The following is a 27,776-nucleotide window of genomic DNA, read 5'->3' as shown; positions in this document are numbered from 1 at the left end:
GACTGCTGACACCTGCTAATCCTAACGATGCCACCTGGACCATCCATAATTGGTCACAGGTGCCCCAGGGGTCCTGCAAGGCCCTCGCTCAGAGAGATAGAAAGGGGGGAGAATACAGCATCTGACCAGCCACTGGAAACATGAGGTCACAGGCCAAATTCCCATAGTGACCGGTCGGAGCCAAGTTTCCCATGCAAAGAATTTTTTTCACGTCTAATTCAGAGAATATTCTGATATCCCTATTTTCTTCTAGTTGACTGGTTTTAGAAAGCATCTGGATGAGTTCCAGAGTGAATTGATTCACCACAATTATGATTTTTTAAAAGGAAAATAAAAACTTGCAACATTTTGGGAGCTGTTCCTGGTTCAATAAAAAAAATTTGGATTCAGTTTGGGATTCAAGTTATGTGTATGGTCGAGTCCCTATGTCAGAGAGATTTGAAAAATTTTTTTTTTTTGGTCTTTTTGCCTTTTCTAGGGCCGCTGCCCACAGCACATGGATGTTCCCAGGCTAGGGGTCGAATCGGAGCTGTAGTCGCCTGTGTACACCAGAGCCACAGCAACGAGGGATCCAAGCCATGTCTGCGACCCACACCACAGCTCGCAGCAACACCAGATCGTTAACCCACTGATCAAACCCACAACCTCATGGTTCCTAGTCGTATTCATTAACCACTGCGCTACAACGGGAACTCCAAGGGACTTGAATTTTTAAGGCTTAAAAGATATTATGTAGTCCTGGGTTATGAAATTCAAAGGAAGAGAAGATATTTTGACGTAGTAAGAATAGAAAATATTTCAGGATTTGGTAAAATGCCCCTCGGGGCCCCTGTGAGTTCTGTCTGTGGGAATCAGCCCAGTCTGGGCCCTCTACCAGGCAAGGGCAGCTCCCACTTCATTTCTAAGGGACCCCATAAATACCAAGGTCCTGTTGCTGTGCCCACCTTAGAAGCAGGCTTCCAGCATAGGCTAAATCACAAAGCATCGGCCCTTTTAGCTACCATTCAGCAAATCACACCGGAGAAGTGATCTTCGAGCTTGGCTATACATTGTTATCTCCCAATGAGCTTTAAAAAATGCAGATGTCAGGATCCACCCCCAGAGACTGTGATTTAATTGGTCTGGGGTATAGCTTGGGTGTTGGGACTATTTTTTAACCATTGTTGAAAACTGAAGTATAGTTAATTTACAATGTTGTGTTAGTTTCAGGTCTACAACAAAGTGAAATCAGCTATATATATATAATTGTTCAGATTCTTTTCTATTATTACAAGATATTGAGTATAGTTTCCTGTACTATACAGCGGGTTCTTATTTTTACCTATTTCACATATAGTAGTGTGTATATGTTAAACCCAAACTCCTAATTTATTTATTATTATTTTTTTAATTATTGTCTTTTTGCCATTTCTTGGGCCACTACCGCAGCATATGGAAGTTCCCAGGCTAGGGGTCCAATCGGAGCTGGACCCCTACGCCAGAGCCAGAGCAATGTGGGATCCAAACCAAGTCTGTGACCTACACCACAGTTCACGGCAACTCGGGATCCTTAACCCACTGAGCAAGGCCAGGGATCAAACTCGCAACCTCATGGTTCTTAGTCGGATTCGTTAACCACTGAGGCACGACGGGAACTCCCCCAAACTCCTAATTTATCTTCCCCCATCCCCTTTAGTAACCATGAGTCTATAAATTTGTTTTGTAAATGAGTTCATTTGTATCATTTTCTTTAGATTCCACATATACATGATAGCATGCAATATTTGTTTTTTTAATGTCTGACAACTTCATTTAATATGATAATCTCTAGGACCATCCATGTTGTGGCAAATGGCATCATTTAATAATTTTTTATGGCTAAGTAATATTCCAATGTTCCACATCTTCTTTATCCATTCATCTGTTGATGGACATTCAGGTTGCTTCCATGTCTTGGCTATTGTGAACAGTGCTACTGTGAACATGAGGTGCATGTATCTTTTCTAATTAGTTTTCTCTGGATATTTGTCCAGGAATGGGACTGCAGAATTACACAGTAGTTCAATTTTCATTTTTTGGAGTTTTTTTTTTTTTTTGCCTTTTAGGGCCACACCCACGGCATATGGAGGTTTCCAGGCTAGGGGTCCAATCGGAGCTACAGCTGCTGGTCTATACCACAGCCATATCAATGGAGGATCTGAGCCTTGTCTGAGGGCTACGCCACAGCTCACGGCAACGCCAGATCCTTAACCCACTGAGTGAGGCCAGGGATCGAACCTCCAACCTCATGGTTCCTAGTCGGATTTGTTTCCACTGAGCCAACAGGAACTCCTATTTTTGGTTTTTAAAGGAAACTCCATACTGTTTTCCATAGTGGATGTACCAATTTACATTCCCACCAACAGTGTAGGAGAGTTCCTTTTTCTCCAGGTGGTGGGACTTTTAAGTGTGCATCTAGAGGTGAGAGTCACTAGTCTAGAGTAACACTCCTCAAATTTCCATGTGTATGTGAGTAGACTGGGATCTTGTTAAAATATAGGTTCTGATTCAACAGGTCTTGGAGAGATCTGAGAGTCTGAATTTCTAACAAGTTCCCAGGAGATGCCATACTGCTGGTTCTTGGACCACTTTGGGTAGAAAGGATCCAATATACCATCCCCAAGTGCTCTATATTTATTGGACACTATATTTGCCAGAAGTGCATCAATTGCAATCAATAGAAATCCAGCTCACCTTGGAATAACCAAAAGGAGAAATTTATTGGTACAAATAAATGGGAAATCCAAGAGCGGTGCTGGCTTTAGGCATAGCTATATCCAGGAGCTCAAATTATGTCACTAGGACTTTCTGTTTCTATTTTTGCCTTCCCTTGAGTTTGCTGCATTTTCAGCCAGGCTCTCTGCAAGTGGCATCAAAGATGTTCCAGACTTTTCTCATTCACATAGCTCACAAACTAGAGAAAGAAATCGGTCGCTATCTCCTTCACCATCCATACTGGCCCCTGAAAATGACGCATATTCCTCAGCTTAGATCATAACCCCACTGCTGGGCAGGGATGTGCAGGGTTCCACAGTGAATAGCCTCACTTGAAACACAGGTGTGGGAAAGTGACATTTCCCAAAGGGAGGGATGCAGAGCCAACCACAAAGGAGCTGATGTCCCCCATGAGCACCGGTTACGTGGCAGAAGCTCTTCAGACGTTTGCTGCCACCTCCCCTTCTCTTGCCATTAGCTCTCTCACCCACAGTTACTCTTCTCTGCTCCTCACAAATGGGCTAAGGGCCTCCCTAAGCTTTAGCAATCTGTCCCTCATAGGCTGTCTCCAGTGCGATGCTGACATCCTGCGTGAGCAGAAGCCAAGAAGGCGGTCCTTACAACTCCAGCTTCCTCCCTCTCTGCTGACCTCCAGGACCAGACCAGGAAGAGCACCAAAGAACAGACAGTACTTTAGAGGTAGGGAAAATGTTCAGTGACAACGTCAAATCCCTCCATTTTATAGATGAAAACACTGAGGCTCAGAGTGACACCTTAAATTCAGGTTTTCATTTCTGGCAATCACCAGGAAGCCAAACTGGGCTGTCAGAAACGGAGGGACTGGTCACCAACTGACTCCAGGTTGGATTAGTTTTGTTTGGACGCTAAATGTGCCCCTGACCAGATCTAGGGCGGAGTGACACTGCCTGGGATGCTGCGCCTGAGGCCCGCAGGCCATCTGGACTCACTCCCTGGCCCTTGCCCACCAGTCTACCAGCCACCATGCCCCTGTCCTGGCTGAGGCTGCACACATTCTCCTGGCACTAATGATCCATGACCAGTTAGATATATCCAGCAGCCAGAACATCCTCCCAGGGACGCTCGACCTTCCTCTGCAAACACAAAGGCCTGGCAGGAGGGCAGCTGGCAGAGCCTGGGCCTGGCTGGGGGAGCCTCCCCCATCCCTGGCCCCCAGTAGGAGGCGCACAGTGCCCCTGCCCCCTGCAGGCACCTGTTCAGGTGAGGCGGGCAGGGAAGGGTGCAGCAGGATCACATGAGGGAAGATTCACACACACATACAGAGTCTGTCGTAGCTTGGGCCCAGCCACCCATTCTGCCAGTCTGCCTCCCTCCCTGGGTTAATGATGAGGCCCCAGGCTGTGCCAGCTGTTCCGGGTGGCAGGCTGCAGAGGCAACGGGAAGACTTGCCAGCCTCCAGCGACCCCCCCCCCACACACACACACCACTCCCCAACTCCTAAAACCCCAGGCTGCCAGCCAACAAGAAAGCAGAGGGTCCCACAGCCAATTCTCATGGGAACCAGGCTGCCCCTACCTCCTACAAAGAGGCCGGGAATTGCAGCCAAGAGATGAGGCAGCTCCCAGCTCCCAAGACGGCTTGGGTGGCGTGCAGCACAAGGAGAGGCCACCCAGCTAAACTCTCAGAGCCAGGTTGCTTTCACTCTCAAGTTTCCATCCCCCCCACCCCACCTTCACCCTCCCTGCCCGGCCGTCATTCGGCGAAAGTTGTTTGGTTCTCTGCTTTGCACTTCTCACTGCCTGATGTTCTCTATTTGTTTGCTGTCTCTCCCTCACCTGGCCCCATTCACTGCTATACACCCAGCACCTACAACAGTACCTGGCCTACAAAAGGTAATTGTGATGGACACTATGACAGCAACGGCTCCAGCTAAAGGGCCTGGGCCAAAGATGGGTACGTAGGCCCTTCCCAGGTTGGCCCACATCCTTGGACTGATGCAGATCCAGCTTCTAAGCCCAACCCAGGACAACTCTGAAGGTCAGGTCTAGTTCCAGAGTGCCCTGGGGGGCTGCTGAGGCTGTGTGGTTCTCCTTTGCCCACTCCTGCCTCTGTTCCCGCCTTGAACCACCACAGGTGTTGATGCAAGAACATTCCTTAACATTATGCTCAATAAACACAGCCTCAGAGTCCCCTTCCCAGGAAGCCAGACCACGGCAGTACATATTTGTGGAATGAGAGAGGGGAAAGGAAGAGTTTTGACTCTACTGTTGATCACCTGACACATCCCCCAAAATACCTCAAATCTGCCTTCTTCTCGCCCCATCAGTGCCCCCACCGAAATTAAAGCCACCACTCTCTTATTTGGAGCCTGGCATCCCTTCGGCAGCAGCCGCCGCTGTGATGCCCACCCCCCGACTCTCCAGCCTGCTCTGAGCTCAGCTGCAGCTGTGGCGGAGGGTTACTGAGAAGCAGGTAGCTTCCCACCTCCAGCGGTTCCTCTGCTGTCCCCCGGGGCTTCTCCCACAGCACAGCAGCTTGCTCAGCCCAGAGCAGAGTGCTAAGGCTTTAGTGCCGGCCTGGGACACTCAGCAGGACTCCCAGGTAAATACCCACCCCACCCCCGGTAAGCCTATTCCACAGGATTCCTCAAAGCCCCCCCCCCCCATTAACCCACCCTTCTTTTATTGGCTTTTCTCTCTTCACTTCTCAGCTCCCTCAGTCCCTCACATGTGCTTCCCAAGTAAAAACTAGGAGCACCCAAATCTCTGTCTTAGCACATGCTTTGCAGGGAATCCACACTAGGTGAGCCTCCTCACCAGCCCCCAGACTCCTTCTACTCTTGCTGCCTTGAGCTTCTGAAAGAGGGCCCCACAGAGAACCGGCTTCTCAGCCTCCTCCAGGCCCCGGGGACTTGACTGTGCGACTCGGTCTATTCTTGCATTCAGTGGCTGTTTGTTGAGTGCCTACTGCTTGAGACAATGGGATACACAGCAAACCACAGTCAGAATCCTCACCCTCCCGGAGCTGACACCCCTCCCCTCCCCCATTCCCTTCTGGCTTCCAACAAGCATGCCTGCTTCCCTTTATCTTTCTGACTGACTTAGTGTGAGATGTCACTTAAATGTGGAATCTAAAATATGACACAAATGTACCTGTCCACAAAACAGAAAGACACCCCCAGACATAGAGAACAGATGTGTGGTTGCCAAGGGGGAGGGGGGAAGAAGTGGGATGGACGGGGAGTTTGGGGTTGGTAGATACAAACTATTACATTTAGAAAGGATAAGCAATGAGGCCCTACTGTACAGCACAGGGAACTATATCTATCTCCTGGGACAGACCACAATGGAAGAGAATATAAGAAAAAGAATGTATATATACGTATGACTGGGTCACCATGCTCTACAGCAGAAATTGATACACCACCATAAATCAATTATACCCTAAAAAAAATAAAGAAGGCTTCCTTCTCTTGCCTCACTCCTAGTTACAACTTAAGTCTCAGCTCTATGAGATCCTACCTGCCCTGCTCCCTTGCCTAATTTCTCCCCAAGAACTGCCCTCACAGAGCCTGTTACTTTCTCCTTACACCTGTCCCCAGACCTGTTTCCTCCACCATCCTGCCCACTCCATAAGCACAAGACTATGCCTGCTTCTTTCTCATTCTCACTGTAGCACCATGTCTGGCACCAGTGAATGGATAGATGGATGGTTGGGTGAATGACCTAATGGCACCATTGTCATGACTGAAAGGTAAGAGGAGAAATGAGAAACTCATCCTTGTGGATGGACAGGGAGAGACCAATATGGAGGAAAATGTCAAGGCCACCAATACTGGTGACCAGGATGACCCCAAATTTGGGAGAGCTAAATCATCAGGTGGCAGCAAGAATGTCCCTGGGACAGGGTGACAGTGGCAAGGCACAGAAGCAATGAGACACAGAAAGGCCAGGCCACAGCCACCAAGCCATTTCTTCTTCTTTCACCATTTCCCAGCCACAGAATGACAGTAACGGAAAGCATCTCAGAGACAATCTATGCACTTGTTTTCAGGTGAGAAAACCAAGTCCCAGAGAGGTGCCTTGGCCTAGTGAGGGTCCTACAATTAGTGACAAGCCTCCAAACGCAGAGTTCATTGCTCTTGCTTGTTAAAACTTGAGCCTCAGTCCGGCCGGTCCAGGCGGTAAGCACCGCTTCCCAGGTTACTGCCCTCAGCCGTGCACAGCTCATTGTCCAGAAAGAGACAGCTTCCAGGTGCCAGCAAGCAGGGATTTGCAGGATGGTTAAACCCTCTCCTGGGCTTCATCCTGGGTTTGGGGAAAGTGAGGCGAGTGTGGCGGGAGGGCACAGTTGGCCTCATTCCTAAGCACCAAGAAGGACTCCACTCCCAACTCCTACCCCAAACCGTCCTATGACCGTGAGTGGTAATTAGGGGGGAGGGGAACACCTGCAAAGTGTCCCAGTTCTCCCTTGTCTAGGTCCTACAGAGTGATGACTTAAATCCAAGGTCATGGCAAATCATCTGAAGTTCATTGCCAGGTCTGTGATGGTACAGGAAGGGAACGTGGAAGGAGCATACAAGACCCTAAACAGAATCCTCACCATGGATGGGCTGATTGAGGACATGAAGCAGCAGCAGTACTATGAGAAGCCTTGCCGTCAGCGACAGAGGGAAAGCTATGAAACCTGCCGGAGAATCTACAACATGGAATTGGCTCGCAAGATCAATTTCTTGATGCGAAAGAATCGGGCAGATCCATGGCAGGGCTGCTGAGGCCTGTGACTAGGAGGCCCAGTATAAAAACCCTTATTCATTTGTCTCCACCTCTTTTCTTTCTACAACCCCATTTTTTCTCACCTTTATTACATTAAACCCGATCATGTATACACAAGAAGGCCTGCATACGTAGAACCAATACCACCAGTCAGGAGTGGACCCTCTCTTTTATTAAATCAAAGAGGAACTGAAAAAACAAAAACAAAACCCCTCTCCTTGTCTTCTGCCACCCCCACGTTCCTACCCTCAACAAAGGACTGCTCTGGGGTGACCACCCAGACTCCTGTTTTCTAGATGCTCTGTGCATCCCCAGTGTCACTCAGATGGTAAAGGCAAGCCTCCCCATTGATACTGTGTTAGGCTCTGCCCACTCCTTCTGGCTTTTGTCCTAGTGACAAGCTGAATGGTAGAGTGTGAATGACAACTGGGAAGTGTCTGAACCAAAGTCTTTTTATACCATCTTCAGTTTATTAGAAGAATGAGCAGGGAGTTCCTGTTGTGGCTCAATGGGTTAAAAATCCCACTAGAAATGTAATTGTAATGTATACATGTAAGGATAACTTGATCCCCTTGCTGTAAGCCGGGAAAAAAAAAAAAATCCCACCAGTATCCATGAGGATGCAGATTCGATTGCTGGCCTTGCTCAGTGGGTTAAGGATCCAGTGTTGCCGCACACTGCAGCATAGGTTGCAGATGAGGCTTGGATACCAAGTTGCTGATGCTGTCACTGTGGCATAGACCAGCAGCTACAGCTCCAATTCAACCCCTTGCCTGGGAACTTCCATATGCAGCAGGTGTGGCCCTTTAAAAAAAAAAAAAAAAAGGAAAAAGAATGAGCAAACATACAGAAAAAAAATTAGTTCACATTTACTGAAGGCTTAGTATGTGCCAAGAGTTATGTTAAGCACTCCATTGATTTTTTTTCTCTTCTTTTTATGGCCACACCTGTGGCATATGGAAGTTCTTGGGCCAGGGGTTGAATCAGAGCTGCACCTGCCAGTCGATGCTACAGCCACAGCAACACCAGATCTAAGCCACATCTGCAACCTACACAGCAGCTTGCAGCAGTGCTGCATCCTTAACCCACTGAGCTAGGCCAGGGATCGAACCCACATTCTTTACCTGCTGAGCCACAACAGGAACCCCTAGATTGGTTTTAATTTGATAATTCTATACAGTAGAAACTTTTATTATCAATCTATTTACTTATGAAGAAACTGAGGTTCAATGAGACCAAGTGACTTGCCCAAAGCCACGCAGCTAATAAGTGATAAAATTGGAGTTCAAGCCCAGTGTATCTGATCCCAAGCTCTCCACTGCCTCCTCCACCAAACTGCTCACGATTTCCCAGAGATCAATGGGGTCCTAGACACCAAAAGAGAGGCCAAGTGTAAGCCAGGCACCTTCTCTTCAGAAGATGGTATCCAGGAGCCAAGCAGTTATCAAAGGATAGCAAGGCCTGATGACACAGAAGTCAAGAGAAATGGTGACTGCTGCCACATGTGACATAGAATCCCCACCTCCAGTGCCTCTGAGACTTGTTTTGGGCTTAAAGCAAAATAGTGAGGCTTTGGAGCACTCATCCCCCCCTTCTATATCCCATACACTTTCCAGCAGCCCTATCCCTACATCCTATCACCACACACACACACACACACACACACACACACACACACACACACACGCGCGCGCGCACACACACACACAGAGCTCCGTATCACACCTGGCCAGACCCCATCATTACATAGAAAGGTCGATAGGGAGTTAGTGATATGTTATCCTTCAAAAGCATTTGCAGTTTTAAAGTAGATGTAGAAGGAGGCAGTACAAAAACAAAGGAACAGTTGGTTCTCTTTCTTGGAGTGTCTTAATCAGGTGTAAGGTAATTCATCACTATTAACAGTGAGACTACTAAAATTTGTGACTTGGCTACTTTTTGGAAAACTCAAGTCAATACCCTCCCTAAAACAACATCCCTGTCCCTTGAATTTGACATGTATGCTTGAGTGGAAGAGAGAGGATGGAGGGACAGCCAGTTCACCGCTAAGTACATGAATCACAACCCATTTGGAACACGGCATGATCCAGGTGGATAATGAGGATCCAGATATTCTTAGTAGTTGTGGCATTTAGAAATTATTATGGCACTTTACCTTCTCCCACCCAATTTTTTTTAGACCTTATCAAAACCTGAGTACCTAGGAGGGTATATTCCATAACATGGAAGAGATGCTGTAAAGAAAACGCAGGCGAGGGAGAGGTGCCCTGGCAGCAGTAAAGCTCTGCCCTGTCTTCATTCAGGAAGCTCTCCCAACCCTGCCCCCTCCACGCACTCTTCCCCCATCAGCGTGACAGGTAATATTATCAAAATGACTATACTACCTAAGGCAATCTACAGATTCAATGCAATCCCTGTCAAATTACCAAGGATATGTTTCACAGAACTTGAACAAAATATTTTAAAGTTTGTTTGGAAGCACAAAAGACCCAGAATAGCCAAAGACATCCTGAAAAAGAAAAATGGAGCTGGAGGAATCAGGCTCCTGGACTTCAGACTATACTACAAAGCTACAGTCATGAAAACGGTAGAGTACTGGCACAAAGACAGAAATATAGATCAATGGAACAGGATAGAAAGCCCAGAATTAAACCCACGCACCTACAGCCAACTAATCTATGATAAAGGAGGCAAGGATATACAATGCAGAAAAGACAGCTTGTTCAATAAGTGGTGCTGGGAAAACTGGACAGCCACATGGATAAGAATGAAATTAGAACACTCCCTAACACCATACACAAACATAAACTCCAAATGGATTAAAGACCTATATATAAGACCAGACACTGTCAAACTCCTAGAGGAAAACATAGGCCAAACACTCTCCGACATAAATGACAGCAACATCTTCTCAGATCCACCTCTTAGAGTAATGACAATAAAAACAAAAATAAACAAACGGGACTTAATTAAACTTCAAAGTTTCTGCACAGCAAAGGAAACCCTAAACAAAACAAAAAGACAACCCACAGAATGGGAGAAAATCTTTGCAAGTGAATCGACTGACAAGGGATTAATCTCCAAAATTTATAAACATCTTCAGCAGCTCAATACTAAAAAAAATAAACAACCCCATCAAAAAATGGGCAGAAGATCTAAACAGGCAGTTCTCTAAAGAAGACATGCAAATGGCCAAAAAACACATGAAAAGATGTTCAGCATCACTCATTCTTAGAGAAATTCAAATCAAAACCATGATGAGATACCACCTTACACCAGCCAGAATGGCTATCATCCAAAAGTCTACAAACAATAAGTACTGGAGAGGGTATGGAGAAAAAGGAACCCTAGTACACTGTTGGTGGGATTGTAAATTGGTGCAACGACTGTGGAAAGCAGTATGGAGATTCCTCAGAAAACTAAAAATAGAACTACCATTTGATCCAGCAATCCCACTCCTGGACATCTATCCAGAGAAAACCATGACTCAAAAAGACACATGTACTCTGATGTTCATTGCAGCACTATTTTCAATAGCCAAGACATGGAAACAACCTAAATGTCCATCGACAGAGGTGTGGATAAAGAAGATGTGGTACATATACACAATGGAATATTACTCAGCCAGGAACGAAAAGGAACGAAATAATGGCATTTTTTGCAGCATGGACGGACCTAGAAATTATCATGCTAAATGAAGTCAGCCATGAGACACCAACATCAAATGCTTTCACTGACATGTGGAATCTGAAAAAAGGACAGAATGAACTTCCTTGCAGAACAGATACTGACTCACAGACTTTGAAAAACTTACGGTCTCCAAAGGAGACAGTTTGGGGATGCGCTGGGGTTGTGGGATAGAAATCCTATAAAACTGGATTGTGATGATCATTGTACAACTACAAATGTAATAAATTCATTGAGTAATTTCAAAAAAGGGTGAGTTAAGGGATTTTTCTTTTAATCTGAAAAGAGTTTTTTTAAACAGATATTTTGTTATACAAGTATTAAATATAAGAACGTTTTCTAGTTTTTATTTAAATTTTATTTGCTAATAGATGGAAAGTTCACAGTTATTCAAAAGGAACACAGTACAATTTCTCCCTCTACTCTGTCCTTAGCCACTCAGTTGCCCTCAGAGGCAACCAATGGCATATATATTTTTTAACATAAATTATAGCACAATATTCACATTCTTCTGCACTTAATATTTTCTCTTAACAATACACCTTAGAAATAATTCCAAGTCAACAAGACATGCTTCCTCCTAATATACGACGCTTACTCTTTCACAGTACAGATGTACATAATTTATTCAACCAGTCTCCACTGATGGGCATACAGACTGTTTCTCATCTTTTGCTGCAATGAATGACCTTGACCATACATCATTTTGCAAACGTGCCAGTATATCTGTAGGACAAATTCCTGGAAGTGGAACTGCTGAGTCAAAGGGCGTATAAGTTAAGACTCTGCTGGGCTGCTCATAACAGAAAAGCCAAAATAACAGTCACTTAAACAAGATAGATATTTATTTAAGTAAAAGGAATCTGGAGGTGGGTCATCCAGAGCTGCCATGGGCTTCTGTGTCATAAGAAACCAGAATTTTAACTTTTCCCTCTGACATCTCCTGCCTAAAGCTTACACAATCGTAGAGGCCTTCTTTAAGTAAAAGAATACAAGATTTGGGAGTTCTTGTCGTGGCGCAGCGGAAAAGAATCCGACTAGGAACCATGAGGTTGCGGGTTTGATCCCTGGCCACACTCAGTGGGTTAAGGATCCAGTGTTGCTGTGGCTGTGGTGTAGGCTGGCAGCTACAGCTCTGATTTGACCCCTAGCCTGGGAAACTCCATATGCCACAGGGACGGCCCTAAAAAGCAAAAAAAAAAAAAAAAAGACAAAATTACAATTATTTAGAATGAAGAAAAAAATCATGATATAAATTTTTATTTTTTTAAATTTTTAAAAAAATTTTTTTGTCTTTTTGCCATTTCTTGGGCCACTCCTGTGGCATATGGAGGTTCCCAGGCTAGGGGTCTAATCGGAGCTGTAGCTGCCGGCCTACGCCAGAGCCAGAGCAACGCAGGACCCAAGCCGTGTCTGCGACCTACACCACAGCTCACGGCAATGCTGGATCCTTAACCCACTGAGCAAGGCCAGGGATCGAACCCGCAACCTCATGGTTCCTAGTCGGATCCGTTAACCACTGAGCCACGACGGGAACTCCATGATGTAAATTATTAAAAGCTAAAATGACACAAACATCACAACATCCAGGAAAAAAATATAATCATTCAACTACTCAATATATCTTCATAATAAGTTTTTTTTTCCTACTTTCGGGGGGGCTACATGATCTTTGATCACCTTTCCATAAGACAAGATTTTGTAACATCTTATGGTGAATAATTAAAAAGGTAATTGAATTTTTCTTTCAGCATGGTTCATTAAAATTTCTTTTTATTGTTTAGGAGTTCCTGTCGTGTTGTGGTGGTTAATGAATCCGACTAGGAACCATGAGGTTGCGGGTTTGATCCCTGGCCTCGCTCAGTGGGTTAAGGATCTGGCATTGCCGTGAACTGTGGTGTAGGTCACAGACTCGGTTCGGATTCCACATTGCTGTGGCTCTGGTGTAGGCTGGCAGCTACAGCTCCAATTAGACCCCTATCCTGGGAAACTCCATATGCTGCGGGAGCGGCCCAAGAAATGGCAAAAAGACAAAAAATAAAAAATAAATAAAATTTATTTTTATTGTTTATACTTGATATGCACAGAACATGTGAGATATACTATTTGTAGTACTAGAGCAGGTTTTGCCCCACAAATACAGAAATTCTGATAAACTCGATGTTTTATAATGCCCGTCAAAAAATATTTGGTGTGTTTATAAATGTGTAAGCTAAGTTACTGAGTGTGTTCCTGATAAGAGAAATCTTCCATTTCACTAAGCACCCATGAGTACCGAATTCTCCACTTACAATTTTAGGAAGAATTACACAGGCTAGCTCTGGCATTATACATTTCAGCCTTTTATCCGCCGCCACTACTGAATACTTCTGACGTTGGGCGTGGGACCCATTCACATCATGATATGACCTCTGGCCCTAAACCTTATTTTCATAGAGCCTGGGGAGTTGGCACCGTGAGCATTAAGGGTCTTCATTCCTACAACAGGACGACTTGAAAATTACTTCACACCACAGAAGCAGATCTCATTAAACACCAACAAAATGCATCCCCAGTTCAATGTCCTCTTAACCTGATCCCCCAAATTCCCATTGCCATTCCAACACCATCCAACACGAGGGAAAGCGTGACACGAGGAAAATCAGAGTCGAAATGGACAGCAATCATAACTATTTGCAGCTGAAATATCCTCCTTCTGCCAAGATGGTTACAAAAGCAGAGGACCCTGTCAACACATTGCTAGGACCCTCCTGGGGCCTTGGAACATGCCTGTGCAGATGAGGGGCTCTAGGCTTAAGCTCCATTCCCTGCATGGTAAGATGTCCCAGCTAGCAGGGTTCTAGATTTATCTGGTCAATCACACACCCATGATTCAGAAGGTGGAAGGGAGACAGAAGCCCATCTTCCTTTGCCAGTGGCAGTTGCTGAAGTGCCAGCTGCAGCAGATATGATCCATGAGGCTCTATATTCAACGGCCCATCACCCACCTTGGGTCTCCAGGCTGTGTAGGGCAGCTCTGTGGCTGCAGCAGCGGCTTTCTCCTGTTTTTGTTTGTCTGTTTCAATGTAAATGTAATTCTAACTTCAAACAGGAAAAAAAAGAATAAACGCCCATGCATTATCCACCTCGTTTCAACCATCATTAATATTTTGCCCTTTTTTGCCTCATAACTGAATCAACTCTTAGTGAATTAAAACCATCATGACACTTAACCTCTAAATATTTCAACATGGAGCTCCAAAGAGTAGGGGTATTTCTCCAATTAATAACACCAATATCATATATAACAAAAATGGCAATAATTCCTTAATATACCTGACTCGTATTCAAATTTCTATAACTATCTAAAAATATATTTTATACCTGTTTCTTTGAAACATGATCTAGTAAGTTTTGTGCAATAAACATATTTATTATGGCTAAGTCTTGCCTCACCTAGGATATCTTCTTCTCATGAAATTACCTCTTTGAAGACTCTTTGACGAGATCAAGCCAGCTGTCAAATAGGATGTCCCACATTCTAAATATGACTCTTTCCTTATGTTGTTATTTAAAAATCCCTAGAATTTCCTGCTAAATGAGGTATATCTAAAGCCTTGGGTTTTTAAAGCCATATTTACTGTGGTTTAATTTATATACAGTAAATATCATCTTTTTTACTTTTCAGTTCTATGAGTTTTGACAAATGCAAATAATCATAGAATCTAAAAGCTTGGTTTGATTCAGATTTAACACGACTGGTCAAAACACTTTAAAGGGATGCTTTGAACATCATATTGAACTTCATATCACATATGCAGGCAAATGATGTCTAGTTGTCCCACAATTAATGCTACTAATTTTGAGCCCTGGTTCCTATAGCTTCCTGTAACCTCTATGTCCTTTAGTAAAAGTTAATGGAAAACTACAGTCATACAAACAGAATCGCCAAGAGAGCACATCCTTTAGGAAGGAAGGCTTGGGTCATTCCCTGAGACAGAGAACCCTGAACTGCTGAAGCTGGCTGAAAACAAAAGGAAAAAGGGGTAGATGGCATAAGAAGGGAGTTACAATAATCAAAAAAAGGCCGGTTGCAAAAATATAATCAATATGCATATATTCTTCCCTACTTTATTAGGTATTTTCTTCCTCTTTCTTTCCCCCATCATTTTATACAAGGAGCATTAGTGGCAGCTAATCTCATAGTTTCATCTTTAAAATATCAAATGAGATGGTGACTGAACTGGAAGGGAGAAGATCCAGTGTGTCCAGTGATGGACGCAATCATCAATGAGACTTTGGGTCTTTCCTCTTGGGGGACAGGGTGGCTATCTTCTCATTTGCATTATTGTATATAACTATTGTTTTCTTTTAGATGGAAGCATGTTGTCCTTACTGATGCTGTTGGAAATTTAAATATGGACAAAAGGGTATGTATGGATGCTGAGAAGCCAGAAGGCTAGGGCATATTAGATACTGTCTACTGGCACTCAGCACCCCTCTCTATTCCCCTCTATGCTCTCCTCTGGCAGACATGGTATAGATCACAGGGGCTGGAAACTTGGAAACTACAATTCCCAGACTTCCTTCCCACCTGGGATATAAATACAGTTAGTTTTTGCCAGTGAGATGTGCTCACAGGAGATGTGAAAGACTGAAGGGGGTAGAAGCCATTCTGAACCTGATTCTGATGGCAGCTGACACACAGGTTTTGGCTACTGGGAGTTTTTGTACTAGCCAGCAAAGCAGTGGCTTCAGAGCTGCAAGGCAGCTATGACTTCCCAGTCTCTGAGTGGCAGTAACAGCTTTTCAGACCTCTTGATCACAGCTTGGGGCAGTGTGATCAAAATAATAATAATAATAATAATAATAATAATAAATGGCATAATCCTAGCTTTTGCTCAAGTCCTGCCAGTGGTTTTTACTATCATCTAAGTCCCTATATTAAATCCCTTTCTGCCTGAAATACCTAAGATGGTTTCTGATTCTCTGAACTGAACTCTGCTATACTCTTCCAGAGTCTGTAACAATTTGTATTCCCATCAGCCAAGGTGGAGAGTGCCTGTTTCCCTCAGAACCTAAGTAACACAGTGTATGTACATTAAGCTTTTTATTATTAGTCATCTTTTGACTAATCTGATAGGTGAACACTTCGTTGGATTTCATTCATTATCAGTGAGAGTGAACATCTTTCTATGTTTAGGAATCACGTGGATTTCTTTTTCTGTACATTGTGCCACTAACTTGCTATGTCACACAGCTGCAACCACAAGGCTATTAGCCCAAGGCTGATTCGGTTCCTTGGACTCCAGGAACCTAATCAGGTCAGGTCACCAAAGACCTGCATATTGCCAAATCCAGTGTTCAGTCTTTGACTGTTTTATTTATTTAACTGGCGATGTTTAACCAAGATGGCCAAGGCTCTTCCTTCTGACGCTTACTGTACTTGGCTTCCAGGGCCCGCACCCTCTTAGTTTTCCTTTGGGATGTTCCGTTTCCTCTCCCACCTCTGTAGCACTGGGCTGCCTCAGGCCTCAGGCCTCAGCCCTTCTCCACTGACACCCATTCACAGGTGATCTCGTCTAGTCTCAGGGCTTTCAACCACCTCTACACCGAGGGTCCCAAACTTAGATGTTCAGCTCCAACCTCTCCCTTATTCAAAACCCCCACTTGGATGTTTAAAAGTCATCTCAGACTAAACATGTCCAAATCAAACTCAACCCCTCCCTTACAAAAAATAAAACCTTCTGGGGTTCCTTCCCATGGCGACTCAGTGGTTAACAAATCCAACTAGGAACCATGAGGTGGCGTGTTTGATCCCTGGCCCTTGCTCAGCGGGATAAGGATCCCGTGTTGCTGTAAGCTGTGGTGTAGGTCACAGACACAGCTCGGATCCTGAGTTGCTGTGGCTGTGGCGTAGGCTGGCAGCTGTACCTCCGATTAGACCCCTAGCCTGGAAACCTCCACATGCCGCAGGTGCAGCCCTGAAAAGACAAAAAAGACCAAAAAAAAACTTTCTGCCATGGTCTTCTCTAACTCAGTTAACTGTCTTGGCAAGTGCCTGGGGCCAAAAACTTAGTAGTTGTTCTTGACTCCTCTATCTCATCACCCCCTCATCTAATCCTCAGCAACCTTTCAGTCCTACTTTTCTTTTCTTTCTTTCTTTTTTTTTTTTTTTGTCTTTTCTAGGGCCACACCTGTGGCATATGGAGGTTCCCAGGCTAGGGGTCTAATTGGAGCTGTAGCCGCCAGCCTACACCACAGCCACGGCAACTTGTCATCTGAGCCGCATCTGCGACCTACACCACAGCTCACGGCAACACCGGGTCCTTAACCCACTGAGCAAGGCCATCGTTCCTAGTTGGATTCATTAACCACTGAGCCACGACAGGAACTCCCAGCCCTACTTAAAAAATTCATCAAGAACATCATGTTCACAGCCCCATCATGGCCCCTAGTTTATTGGAATGGCCTCCCAATGACTTCTTTGCTCGCTACAATCTACTTGCAGCATGCCTGCCAGAAGGATTCCATTAAAACAAAGTCACATCAAGTCACTCCAATCAACAACTCCCCTGGGAGTTCCCACGGTGGATCAGTGGAAGCGAACCCAACTAGTATCCATGAGGACGCAGGTTCCAGCCCTGGCCCCACTCAGTGGGTTAAGGATCCGGCGTTGCTGTGGCTGTGGTGTAGGCCAGCGGCTACGGCTGCAATTCAACCCCTAGCCTGGGAACCTCCAAATGCTCCGCTGGATTCCCGTATGACTCTAAGTAACACCCAGCTCTTACAGCAGTCTACAAAGCCCTTTTAATCTGCCCTCTGGGCCACAACTTCTCCAATCATCTCTACCACTTCCCATTCATACACTCTACTCCAGCCACACAGGCGCCCTTGTACCTCAAACACCAAGCACCTTCCAGCCTTAGGGGTTTTGCACTCGCAGTTCTCTCAGCCTGAAATAATCACCTAGATGGCCAAGCTGCTGGTCCTTTAGCTCCTTTATGTTCAAATGCCATCTCATCGAGAAGGCCTTTGTTATTTAAAACAGGAATTTCTACCCTCCCTCCAGAACTCTCTACTCCCTTTTCCTGCTTTCTTGTCACAGCATTTATCATGATTTGAGTTTTTGTCCATTACTACCTCTATAGAAGTATAAGCTCCATGAGGACAAGGATTAGAAGCTCTTTTATTTATTGCTAAATCTCCAGCATCTGGAACAGTGCTTGGCAAAAAACAGATACTCAGTAAATATCTATATGACTAAATCAATGAATGACGCCAAGGTAAGACCTGTAGGACTTTCACGTAACACAACCAGGAGATGTAAATTTGAGGAGCAGTGGGACTGGATGCCATTACCTTGAAGGGAGAAGGTAAAGCTGTAGATAGGGAATACGAGGTCACAAGCCTTGTTAAGAGTTCAATGTCTAGTCAACTACATTTCAATTGAAAAAAGTGCGTGTCTAAACTGGAGCTGAAGAGTTTGGTGAGAACAGGATAAAAATAGTGTGAGGGTTAACAGTAATAGCCAACACATAAAATAAAAATAGTGAGGGCTAACAGTAATAGCCAACACATAAAATACATCAGGTACCTTATACGTATTGACTGACAATAACCCTAAGAGTTCAACACTATTACTATTCCTAATTTACAGGCAACTAAATAAGCACAGAGGGTTTGAGACTTGGCCAGGGCCATCCGGCAAAGCTGCAGTTAGTCTTTGTGTTTTTCCCACCACACTGACTGCCTTGAGAAGAGCTGGTTAGGAGGGTCTTCTCCAAGCAAGCATGTGGAGGGTCCCATTTCCAGTCCCCATCTCTGCGCTCCCCAAGAAATATAGGAAGAGCACACTTGGAGTGAGGCAAGGTGGTCCATGAGAGCTGAAACACAGAACCAGAAAGCTCTGGGAGGAGGACCAGGAAGCATGGGTTCTCATCCTGGCTGCACCACTAGCTCCAGAACTGTGGACTAGTTACTGTCCGCTCTGACCATCCCCTTCAGCACTGCCCAAAGAGGGAGCCAACGCATATAATCTCACAAGTTCCTTCCAGTTTGGAAATGCCACAAACTATAAACAAGCACCAACTCTATTAGCAAGGGAGACGAGCATGTGCCACAGAGACACCTTTCCTGTAATACCAGGTATCTAGCATTTGGAGAAAACCAACAAATAACCAGTGCCTGGTAGACAGATTCTTTCTGATGGCATCCAAAGCTCTTCAGAAGGTTTCTAGGAGCTACAACTTGGAAAGGGGGAGTGATGGAGAGGACTGGGCAACGGAAATATTGTTCCCCTCTGTTGGTACTGCACACCTTGGAGGTGTGTTTATAAACAGAGTTCTTCTTCTTTTCCGTATTATAATGATGAGCAAAAATGGAAACTCTGCAACATGTCCAGGGAGAGGCTAGCAATAAAATTTAATTCCTGAAAACCTGGATTGCAGAGGTCGTGATCCTAAAAAGGAGGAGTTCTTATGCATATACAGAGATCCATAAATAACTTGAAGTTTGTGTGCCTGCCACACACACCTGCCCGCATCCTGTGCTTATATGTACATGTCTATATACACATTCACATGTGCACATCTAAGAGTACGTGTGTATCTATATATACCCACAGGAGGGGCCAGATATATACTTATATATTACAGCCTAGCTCTTTAAAATAGGGGATAATGACACTGAAAATTATTCTAAGCTTTTCAAAGACGTAAATGACCAAACTGCCTCCTGACTCCTGAATTACATTACCCAGAAAGAACTTAATAACATGTTATTATCACTTCTCCTCACTGACAGGATTTCAGGGCTGAAAAGACAAACAAGAAGTGCGTTCGTAATCACCAGCATAGTCACCTCGGCCGAGCTGCAACCGCTGCTAATTCCAGGTAAGTGCTGTGGGGTGGAAGAAAGCCTGGGCTGGTAATGTGACTTGGTGCTTGGTAATTGTCACCAGTTCAGGTGGACTGTCACCATCCAAGAGTGGGCTATAGGGAGCTCTTGGAAATCAGAGAGACTCCCACGGGTGAAGGGCAGAGGAGAGAGAATGCATTATGAGATCCAGAACTGAATTTCTCAGATCAACTGACATAACGTAGGTGAAATTCCTTGTAAACTGTAAAGTGTTTCACAAATGTAACTGTGAATAGGAAGGACTATCATTTATGGGTCCTATAATATCCTGTTTGAGTTCTCAAGACTGCCATGTACAGTTGTGCAAGCTGTGCACTGTTCAACGTCTGATTAATGTCATTAGTCTATGTGAATGGTGCCCCCTGGAGTGGTGCATTGTGGCAGCCCTGTTGGTGGAAGTGAGGCCAATGTGGCTAAGAAAGACCAGCATGGGGTCTGATGTTCCCCTCCTGGACAACGCTTGAGCCCCTGTGATGAACCATCCAGAGAAGTGGTCAACAATTCTAACAGAAACTTGCCAGTTAGTGGGGAAATCTTCTGCAGGGTAATAATTAAAAAGCAATTATAAGTAAGATCCTTGAGGGCAGGAGCCATGGCTTATTCACTTAGTATCCTGAGCCTTACAATATGTTTGGTACATGATAAATGTTCAAAAAACGTTTGTGGAATATAAGGGATATTGAGTGAATGACTGATGGAGAATTCATCAGGGTCAGCTCCTGGGGAGAACTGGTTATAGTGTAAAGAGCGTGTTTAGCTCAGCAGTTGTAACTGCACACCCTGTCCCAGGTCTCCCCTTCCATGAATTGGGTTATTACAAGCCTTTTGTGAAGTGCCACGGGCATGTCATGAGTTCAGCAAGGGTTTGTTCAAGATTATTATATGCCTCACCTAATGCTGGGTGCTATGGGCCTGTGTAGTGGTGATGGCAGCAGGGCCAACAAACAAGGCAGAGTCACAATCCTTGTCATCAAGGATCTTATGATTTAGATGGCTTAGTCAGATGTAAGGTCATGGAGAAGTGAAATAATGCTTTCAGGGGATACAAGCCCAAACACCAATGAACAGCAAAGATGATAAGTATTGTAGAAGTTCAGGACAGAAAACACAGATTTCTGCTCTGCGACTTGGTGTATGCTCAGGAAAAATTTACTTACCTATTGTCTCCATTTTCCAGTTTGTAAGACTGAGGTAATCATGCCCACCATGCAAAGCCCTTAAACAGAAGATTAAAAGAAATAATGTATTTAAAATGCATAGTACAGTGCCTGCCTCATGGTAGAAATTTCCAGAATGTTGGTTCCTACATAAGAACTTCCCAGTCACAACTAACAGAATCCCAGATGATCTCAAGGGAGAAAAAAAAAAAGTAGGGGAATTTGTTTGTGGGTATACATAGCTCCAAAGTGCAAAAATGAGGCTTCAGGCATAGTGGGATCCAGGAGCTCAATGTCACTAGGTCTCTGCCTGTACTTCCACTTCTCATACACACTTTCTCTAGAGACTTTCTAGGGTAAGAATAGAGTCCAGCTTAGCCAGAGTCCAGCTTAGCCTCAGAAAGAAAAGCTCTTCCTCCCAGAAACTGGGAAGAGGAAAGTCTCAGGGAGCACTCTGATTGGTCCAGCACAGCCCATGTAACAATCTCTTACTTGTGGCTGTGGCCAGGATAATGAGATCATCTGATTGATGTGGCCTGAGTTGGGTTCCTACCCCTGAGCTTACTGAGGGACGAGGGCGGAAAGGAGGAAGGAAGGATATTTAGCTCTATCCCAACTTTGTGGAATGGCTTTCTGAGTAGAAAAGGGTTGCCTATTACTTCCATACACTTGGAAGAAATAAATAAAAGACAGAATTGTGTGTGTGTCTTGAAAAAAATAAGAGAGCTCATATTTCTTTACAGGAGCAAAAAAAAAAAGATTTTATTGGATTAATATGCAAACACCATACGTATGTCTATAAATTCCCCAGGCCTTGGAACTCAGAAATGGTACCTGCCCAGCTGGGATAAGTGAACCAGGACTTTGGGACCCTGGTGAGCAGGCACAATGCTAGTTTTCCTCTGCAAAGCAGAAAAGCGGATTTAGGTGGGGCACGAGAGGTTGGGGGAGGTCAGAAGCTGCGCTTTGGTTGGAGGGGAGACAGTCATGGAAAGGGGAGGTTGGCAGTGACGCGCCCTGTGTGACTGACCTCCCGGTCCTCTGTGTCTCAAAGCCCCTTCCACAGGGACCAGGGACAGGCTCTACAGTGAGCATTGATCGCGGTACCTATTCTGGACACGCAGGAGGCAGGGATGTGCTGGCGCCCAGGGAGGAGCCCAGGGCAAGGCCGAGACGCTCGAGGTTAAAGCTGCGGCAACGAGGGTCCCCTCCAGCAGGAGCAGCCTTGGCCACCACTGGAGGGGGTGAAGGGAGGCAGGTGCCAACATAGTCTCTGCACCCAAGCTTCCTTTCCTAATGTTCTGTTCCATTTTCTCATCTTGGGGGGAAAAAAAAGAGAGAAAGAAGGGACGGGGCTACTGTTTACTTAACATCCTGTAACAGTGGCCTTGAGTAACCAAGCATGTAATGTCAGAGAATGCGAGGGAGACAGAGAGGGAGGGAGACCTGGAGAACCGGCAGAAAATTTGCCATCATGAGCGTCATTTTAAGTCATTTATCATGCGTGCGTTTGTCAGTGCATATTTTTCTAAATTCAATTTAGGACGGGAGTTAGAGCAGGCCCCAGAGTCAGAAGGCAGCGGTTCATTTCCCAGCTTCCTCCGTAAAATGCCTTAGCGAGAAGTAGAATCAGGGCTGTTCAAGTACTGGAGAGCACCTGGCATATAGAAACTATCATTGTTGCCTTTTGGTGCCTTAGTCCGGGATTGCCCTCAGCAAAGTCCCCACTTTCTCTGAGTTTATATCAACTCGAATGTAGATGCACATCTTGGAGTTTCTACTTGTAATGCTATTTACTGGGCTGAAAGAGACATTCAGTGATAGACTGAATTCTAAGAGACCCCTAAGATCCCCACGCCCCACACTCCCCCCACAACCCCCTACATCTCGTATAACCCCCTCCCTTCAGATGTGGGTGAGACGGAATAGAACGGGATGCTATTCCAGGATTCGGTTAGGTTACTAAGCAAAGGTGGAAGGATCGTGCGACATCTTTGAGATGCAGTGAACAAAAACAGAGATTATCCTGGGTGGGCCTCGCTTAATCAGATGAGCCCTTAAAGTGGGACTAACTAGATCCTTCCTGAGGTTAGAGAGACATTCTTCTGCTGGCCTTGAAGAAGCCAATAGCCATGTTGTGAGCTGCCTGTGGAGAGGGGCAGCCTTTGAGAGCTGAGGGCCTCCATCCTGCAACCACAAGGACCAGAATTCTGCCAACAACCTAAATTCACTTTGAAGAGGATCTCAATCTTCAGGGAAGAACACAGCCAGCCTGACTCTGTGTTCAGCCTTGATCGTGACCTTGTGGACCCAGAGCAGAGGACCCAGCTAAGCTGTGGGACGCCTGACCTACAGAAAGTGAGAGAGAAACGTGTGCTGCTTGAAGTGATAAAGTCTGATATGGTCACACGGCAATAGAAAACTAATACATAGTCTATGTCTGCTTAAAGCCATACTGAATTATTTTTTAAAATGGGGATGGCGTGTGTGCACATCTCTGTGTGTGAGAGAGAATGATTTAAAACAGAGCCCCATGATTTTTGGATTATAATTGAAAGAAACTATGGACTATCATTCATCGAACAAATATCTATCAAGCACCGCTGACTTAAAAAAATGCACAACCTGAAAGCGAAGTTTTATTTGGGGCAAAAGTAGGACTTAAGCCTACGAGACAGCCTCTCGGGTAGCCCGGAGAAACTGCTCGGAGGAGGTGAAGCGGGAGCTAGGCTATACAGGAGTTTTGGCAAGAAAGGGCCCGTATCAGGAACAAAAGAGGCCTGGGCTTGCTGAAATCATTCCTTTGATAGGCACCTCAGCTACCAGGCCAGTATCCTGAGTTTTCGCAGCCCTCAGGGCCCGGGGTTCATGGCTCACCCTTGGAGATGACTGCTTTCTCAGATGACTGTGACATCCTTTGTTTTGTCAACTGCAACCTGGCCAAAGAGGCAGGGGGTCAAGGATACCAGGGTATCTGTTAAAGGCGAGGGGGAGGTGCCTGCGGCCACACACACACACATTTTACGAAAGTTTGTTGCTGGTCTCCTGAAGGTTACTGCTAGTCACAAGGAGCAGACATCACCAAGAAGGATTTCAGACTTTTTCTAGATCCGAGGAGGTGCACCTAAAATCTTCTAAAAATATCTGACTAGCTTTAGACCTGTTCTTCCAGTTTTCCCCGAGCCCAGAGAGCCTCCCTCCTGATGTTCACCTGAGCTCTGCTTAGGGGCTGCTGCGGGTTGGCAGCTGCAGGGGCTCATGATATAATCCACGTAGAGGCTGATGCCAAGTGCCACACTTCAGTTCACAGGACCTACTTACTAGATGCACGGCAATGCACTAGGAACTTAATCAGGATCAGACACCCAAACTGGAAACTTGTTTCTTCTGCTTCCTAAGAGAATTAAGAGAACATGTTTAATGTTGACATACGAGTCTCCTTAAACCACTCTTATCAGAGCCTATGCTTGTCAAGGATGGGTTTCCTTGAGATAGCGAATGACTAATAGTAATAGTGGGAGGAATGGTAATAATAGCGAATGTTATGAAGTGCTTGGTGCTCCCCAAGCCATGTACTAAGCACTTTACGTGCCTCTTCCCATTTCATCCTCATCACGGCACTCAGAAGTAGGGCGTCATTATCTTTTTTATACTATAGAGGAAAATACAGAGGATTAGAAAGGCAAATGACTTGTCCAAGGACTCACACAGCCGGTGGAAAGCAGAGGCAGAATTACCCCAGCTCTGTCTGGCAGATTCCATGCAAAGAAACTTGTGTTGATAACCTACTGTCTTGTGAGATCTCAAACAGTCCTTTCTGTTTCTTATCCCCTTTGTCACCGCCTTCCAGGAGATCCCTCTCCCTTCCATTTTTATTATTCACTGTCTCCTTTTACGGAGGCAATGGTGGCTACCCATGCCTGTGCCCCCAGATTTCCTCCAGAAACAACAGAGACCAAGAAGAAAAAGTAAAGCTATACCCAAAACACACCCTCAGTATGGCTGGAAACCAAGTACGCCTCAACTTCAAAATCACTGCAAGTAAAAAAGAAATTCCCAGTGAGCAATCTTTCACATTTCTGCTTCAGCGCCGTGAGGCTCTGCTGGGAGCTGGGAGCTTGGCAGGATCCGCAGGCATAGCCTCTGGGGCAGAAAGAGGGCCAAAGGAAGAAAGAGGCAGCCTTTGGCAGTGGGGTGGCCTACAAGCTAAAAGAAAACTAAAAAAAAAAAAAAAAATCAGCAGTATCTCATTATACATCCTTGAGCGAACGGAAGACTCAGGGTACCGTGGCAGGTTATGATTTTTGCCCTCTCCGGTGATGGGCTCCTCCTCCTCCCCAGGTCCTGTTCACCACCCTTTTACCCACTCCCACCCCCCTTCAAGCAGCCACCAGGCTTCTCTGTTTCTTGCCTGGGAAAAGATGAGACTGCAAAATGGTGGGGGGGGGTGTCTCTTCCTGGTGTTTGATTCAAAAAGCTAGCTATTTGATTAGGGAATGGAATAGACTCAAAACTTAAGCAAAGGATTTGGGAGAAAACATCGGGACTTGGAGCAAGATTCCCTCCTCCGCCTGCACCCTCCACCACTTCCCCCAATCCAAGCCCAACTAAAAATACTTTGCTTTCTAAGCTGATGGGCGGGGACACGGGGAAACTGATAAAAGTGGAGACATCACCAAGTCCCAGAGAAGGAGCCCTGCACCCTCCTCCTTGCTCCTGTTTCGGTCTCAGGAGTCCAGAGACGTGTGCAGCAGAGCGTCCTGGTGAGCATTGCCTGGGTGCAGCTGCCTCAAGACCCCAGGAAAGAAATGGTCACCCAGCGTCTCTAGTTTTAGGGTCTCAGAGCTTCCCTGTGCCCCAGCATGGCTCAGGACAGAGGTCCAGTGACTGCTACTGAAACCAAGCAGGGCCCTGTGGGCTCCTGGGCACACAAGCCTTTCTGTGTCCCCCATTTCTTGTTTTTAGGGAATAAACTTCAGCCTCCATGCCTTCCCTGGGTTCCAAAGGGCAGGTTCAAACGGTTGCTAATCAGGGAAGGGAGGGGATGCAGAGACCAGAGAGCAGTGATCCAGAGACAACAGTGCAGCTTTGGAGAAGGGTCCTGGTCCCTCCGCAAGGAATAGAGATAACAATATCTTTGAGTTCTTCTGCAAAACTAAAACCCCCAACAAATGGAAGATGTTAATGAAGTTTTCTTTATTCTGGAAAGAAGACCACCAGACCACTGAACACCAGCTTTGAAAACAATGCAAGCTTGCCTCTACCCTGATCCTTATCTGCAGCCTTATTTTTCACTCCCCAAACTATAAAATCACCTCCCCTTCTCTCCTAAGGGGGGGGGGCACAGTCTTTAAGGCATTAGTCTACTGTCACCCTCCTTTGCTTGGCAAAGCAATAAAGCTATGGTTTTTCTCCTTTACCCAAAACTATCTCTGAGTTTCTATTCGGCACTGTGAGCAGAGACTGAGTTCCAGCAACATGACACCCAGAAGTCATGACGAAGTTGCCCTGATGGCAACTGAGCTGAGAGGAATGAGGGTCATTCTGGCAAACAGGGTGTTAGAGGTGCAGAAGGTAAATGTCTCCAGGAAAGGTGAGCAGTGGCTCAAAGTGAACGAGGACCAGTACAGCCCAGTTGAATGCCTGCGTGGCCAGTCTGCCTCAGGGGCAAGTTGGCCCCCGGGGATGCTTTGGCCCCAGGGACCCGTCAGAGCTCAGGAGAGGAGGGAGAGTGACTATGAGGAATCCTCTTCCTCCTGGCTGAGTCTGAAGTGGGGCGATCCAGTGGCCTTCCTGACCCGAGCCTCCACAGGGAGAGGCAGAGCATGCCTCTGGACCACTGTGTGGGAGCCTAGGCAGGGAGGGCCAGGCGGAGGCTGAGCTGGACGTCTCAGGAAAGCCAGGAGGATATGGGGCTCCCACAGCTCAGGTGGTTCTCAGGCTGATGAGCCATCATCAGACCTGCTGCAATGACAATAAACATGATTACAACTCTTCCTCCTTGAGAAACAGCCAACTGTCAACACCTCATTCCTTTTTTTTTTTTTTTTTTTTTTTTTTTTGCCACCTGCAGCATGCAAAAGTTCTGGGGGCAAGGATCAAACCTGCACCACAGCAGTGACAATGAGAGGACCAGGGAACTCCCACCTCCTTCCCTCTTTGATTGCCCAGTGGTTAGACTGGGTGTTACTGGAAGCTGAGGACAGGAGGAAGACAAGGAGAAAAGCAGAGGCGAGTGGGGAACAAGACTGAGATGAAGAACTATGGGGCGGGGTCCTTCCCACTCGGCCAGTGGCTCCCTGAGGGCCCTCCAACTCAGGTTCCCAAGTGGACCAGCCTGCCCACATCCCTGGTAAAGGATGGTCACCCTGACACTAGAGCACAGCTGGTCTTTAGCACCCCCTGGAACAGAGTGCCTACACAGGTCGCTTCACACGGCGTACTGATGACACTGTAATACCATGTGTTTGCATGCCTGCCTTTCTCACCCCAAGGCCTCTCCTTTTTTTCTAGGATCCAGCTCCTCCCAGGTGGGCAGGAAATATTA

The 27,776-nt window shown here is 45.8% G+C and overlaps 1 protein-coding gene across 1 annotated transcript; it reads left to right on the top strand.

The window, feature by feature from the left end:
• The first annotated feature begins 7,203 nt into the window (after positions 1 to 7,203).
• On the top strand, positions 7,204 to 7,599 carry LOC125136800 (28S ribosomal protein S21, mitochondrial-like). The gene has a single exon (XM_047797582.1). It carries the CDS (start codon positions 7,223 to 7,225, stop codon positions 7,484 to 7,486), a length of 264 nt encoding a protein of 87 aa, XP_047653538.1. The 5' UTR covers positions 7,204 to 7,222; the 3' UTR covers positions 7,487 to 7,599.
• Positions 7,600 to 27,776: the final 20,177 nt, after the last annotated feature.

This window comes from Phacochoerus africanus, chromosome 9 (genome assembly GCF_016906955.1).
Source record: "Phacochoerus africanus isolate WHEZ1 chromosome 9, ROS_Pafr_v1, whole genome shotgun sequence".
Classification (NCBI taxonomy): domain Eukaryota; kingdom Metazoa; phylum Chordata; class Mammalia; order Artiodactyla; family Suidae; genus Phacochoerus; species Phacochoerus africanus.
Note: the sequence above shows the minus strand (reverse complement) of the source record. Positions and strands in the feature narration are given on the sequence as shown.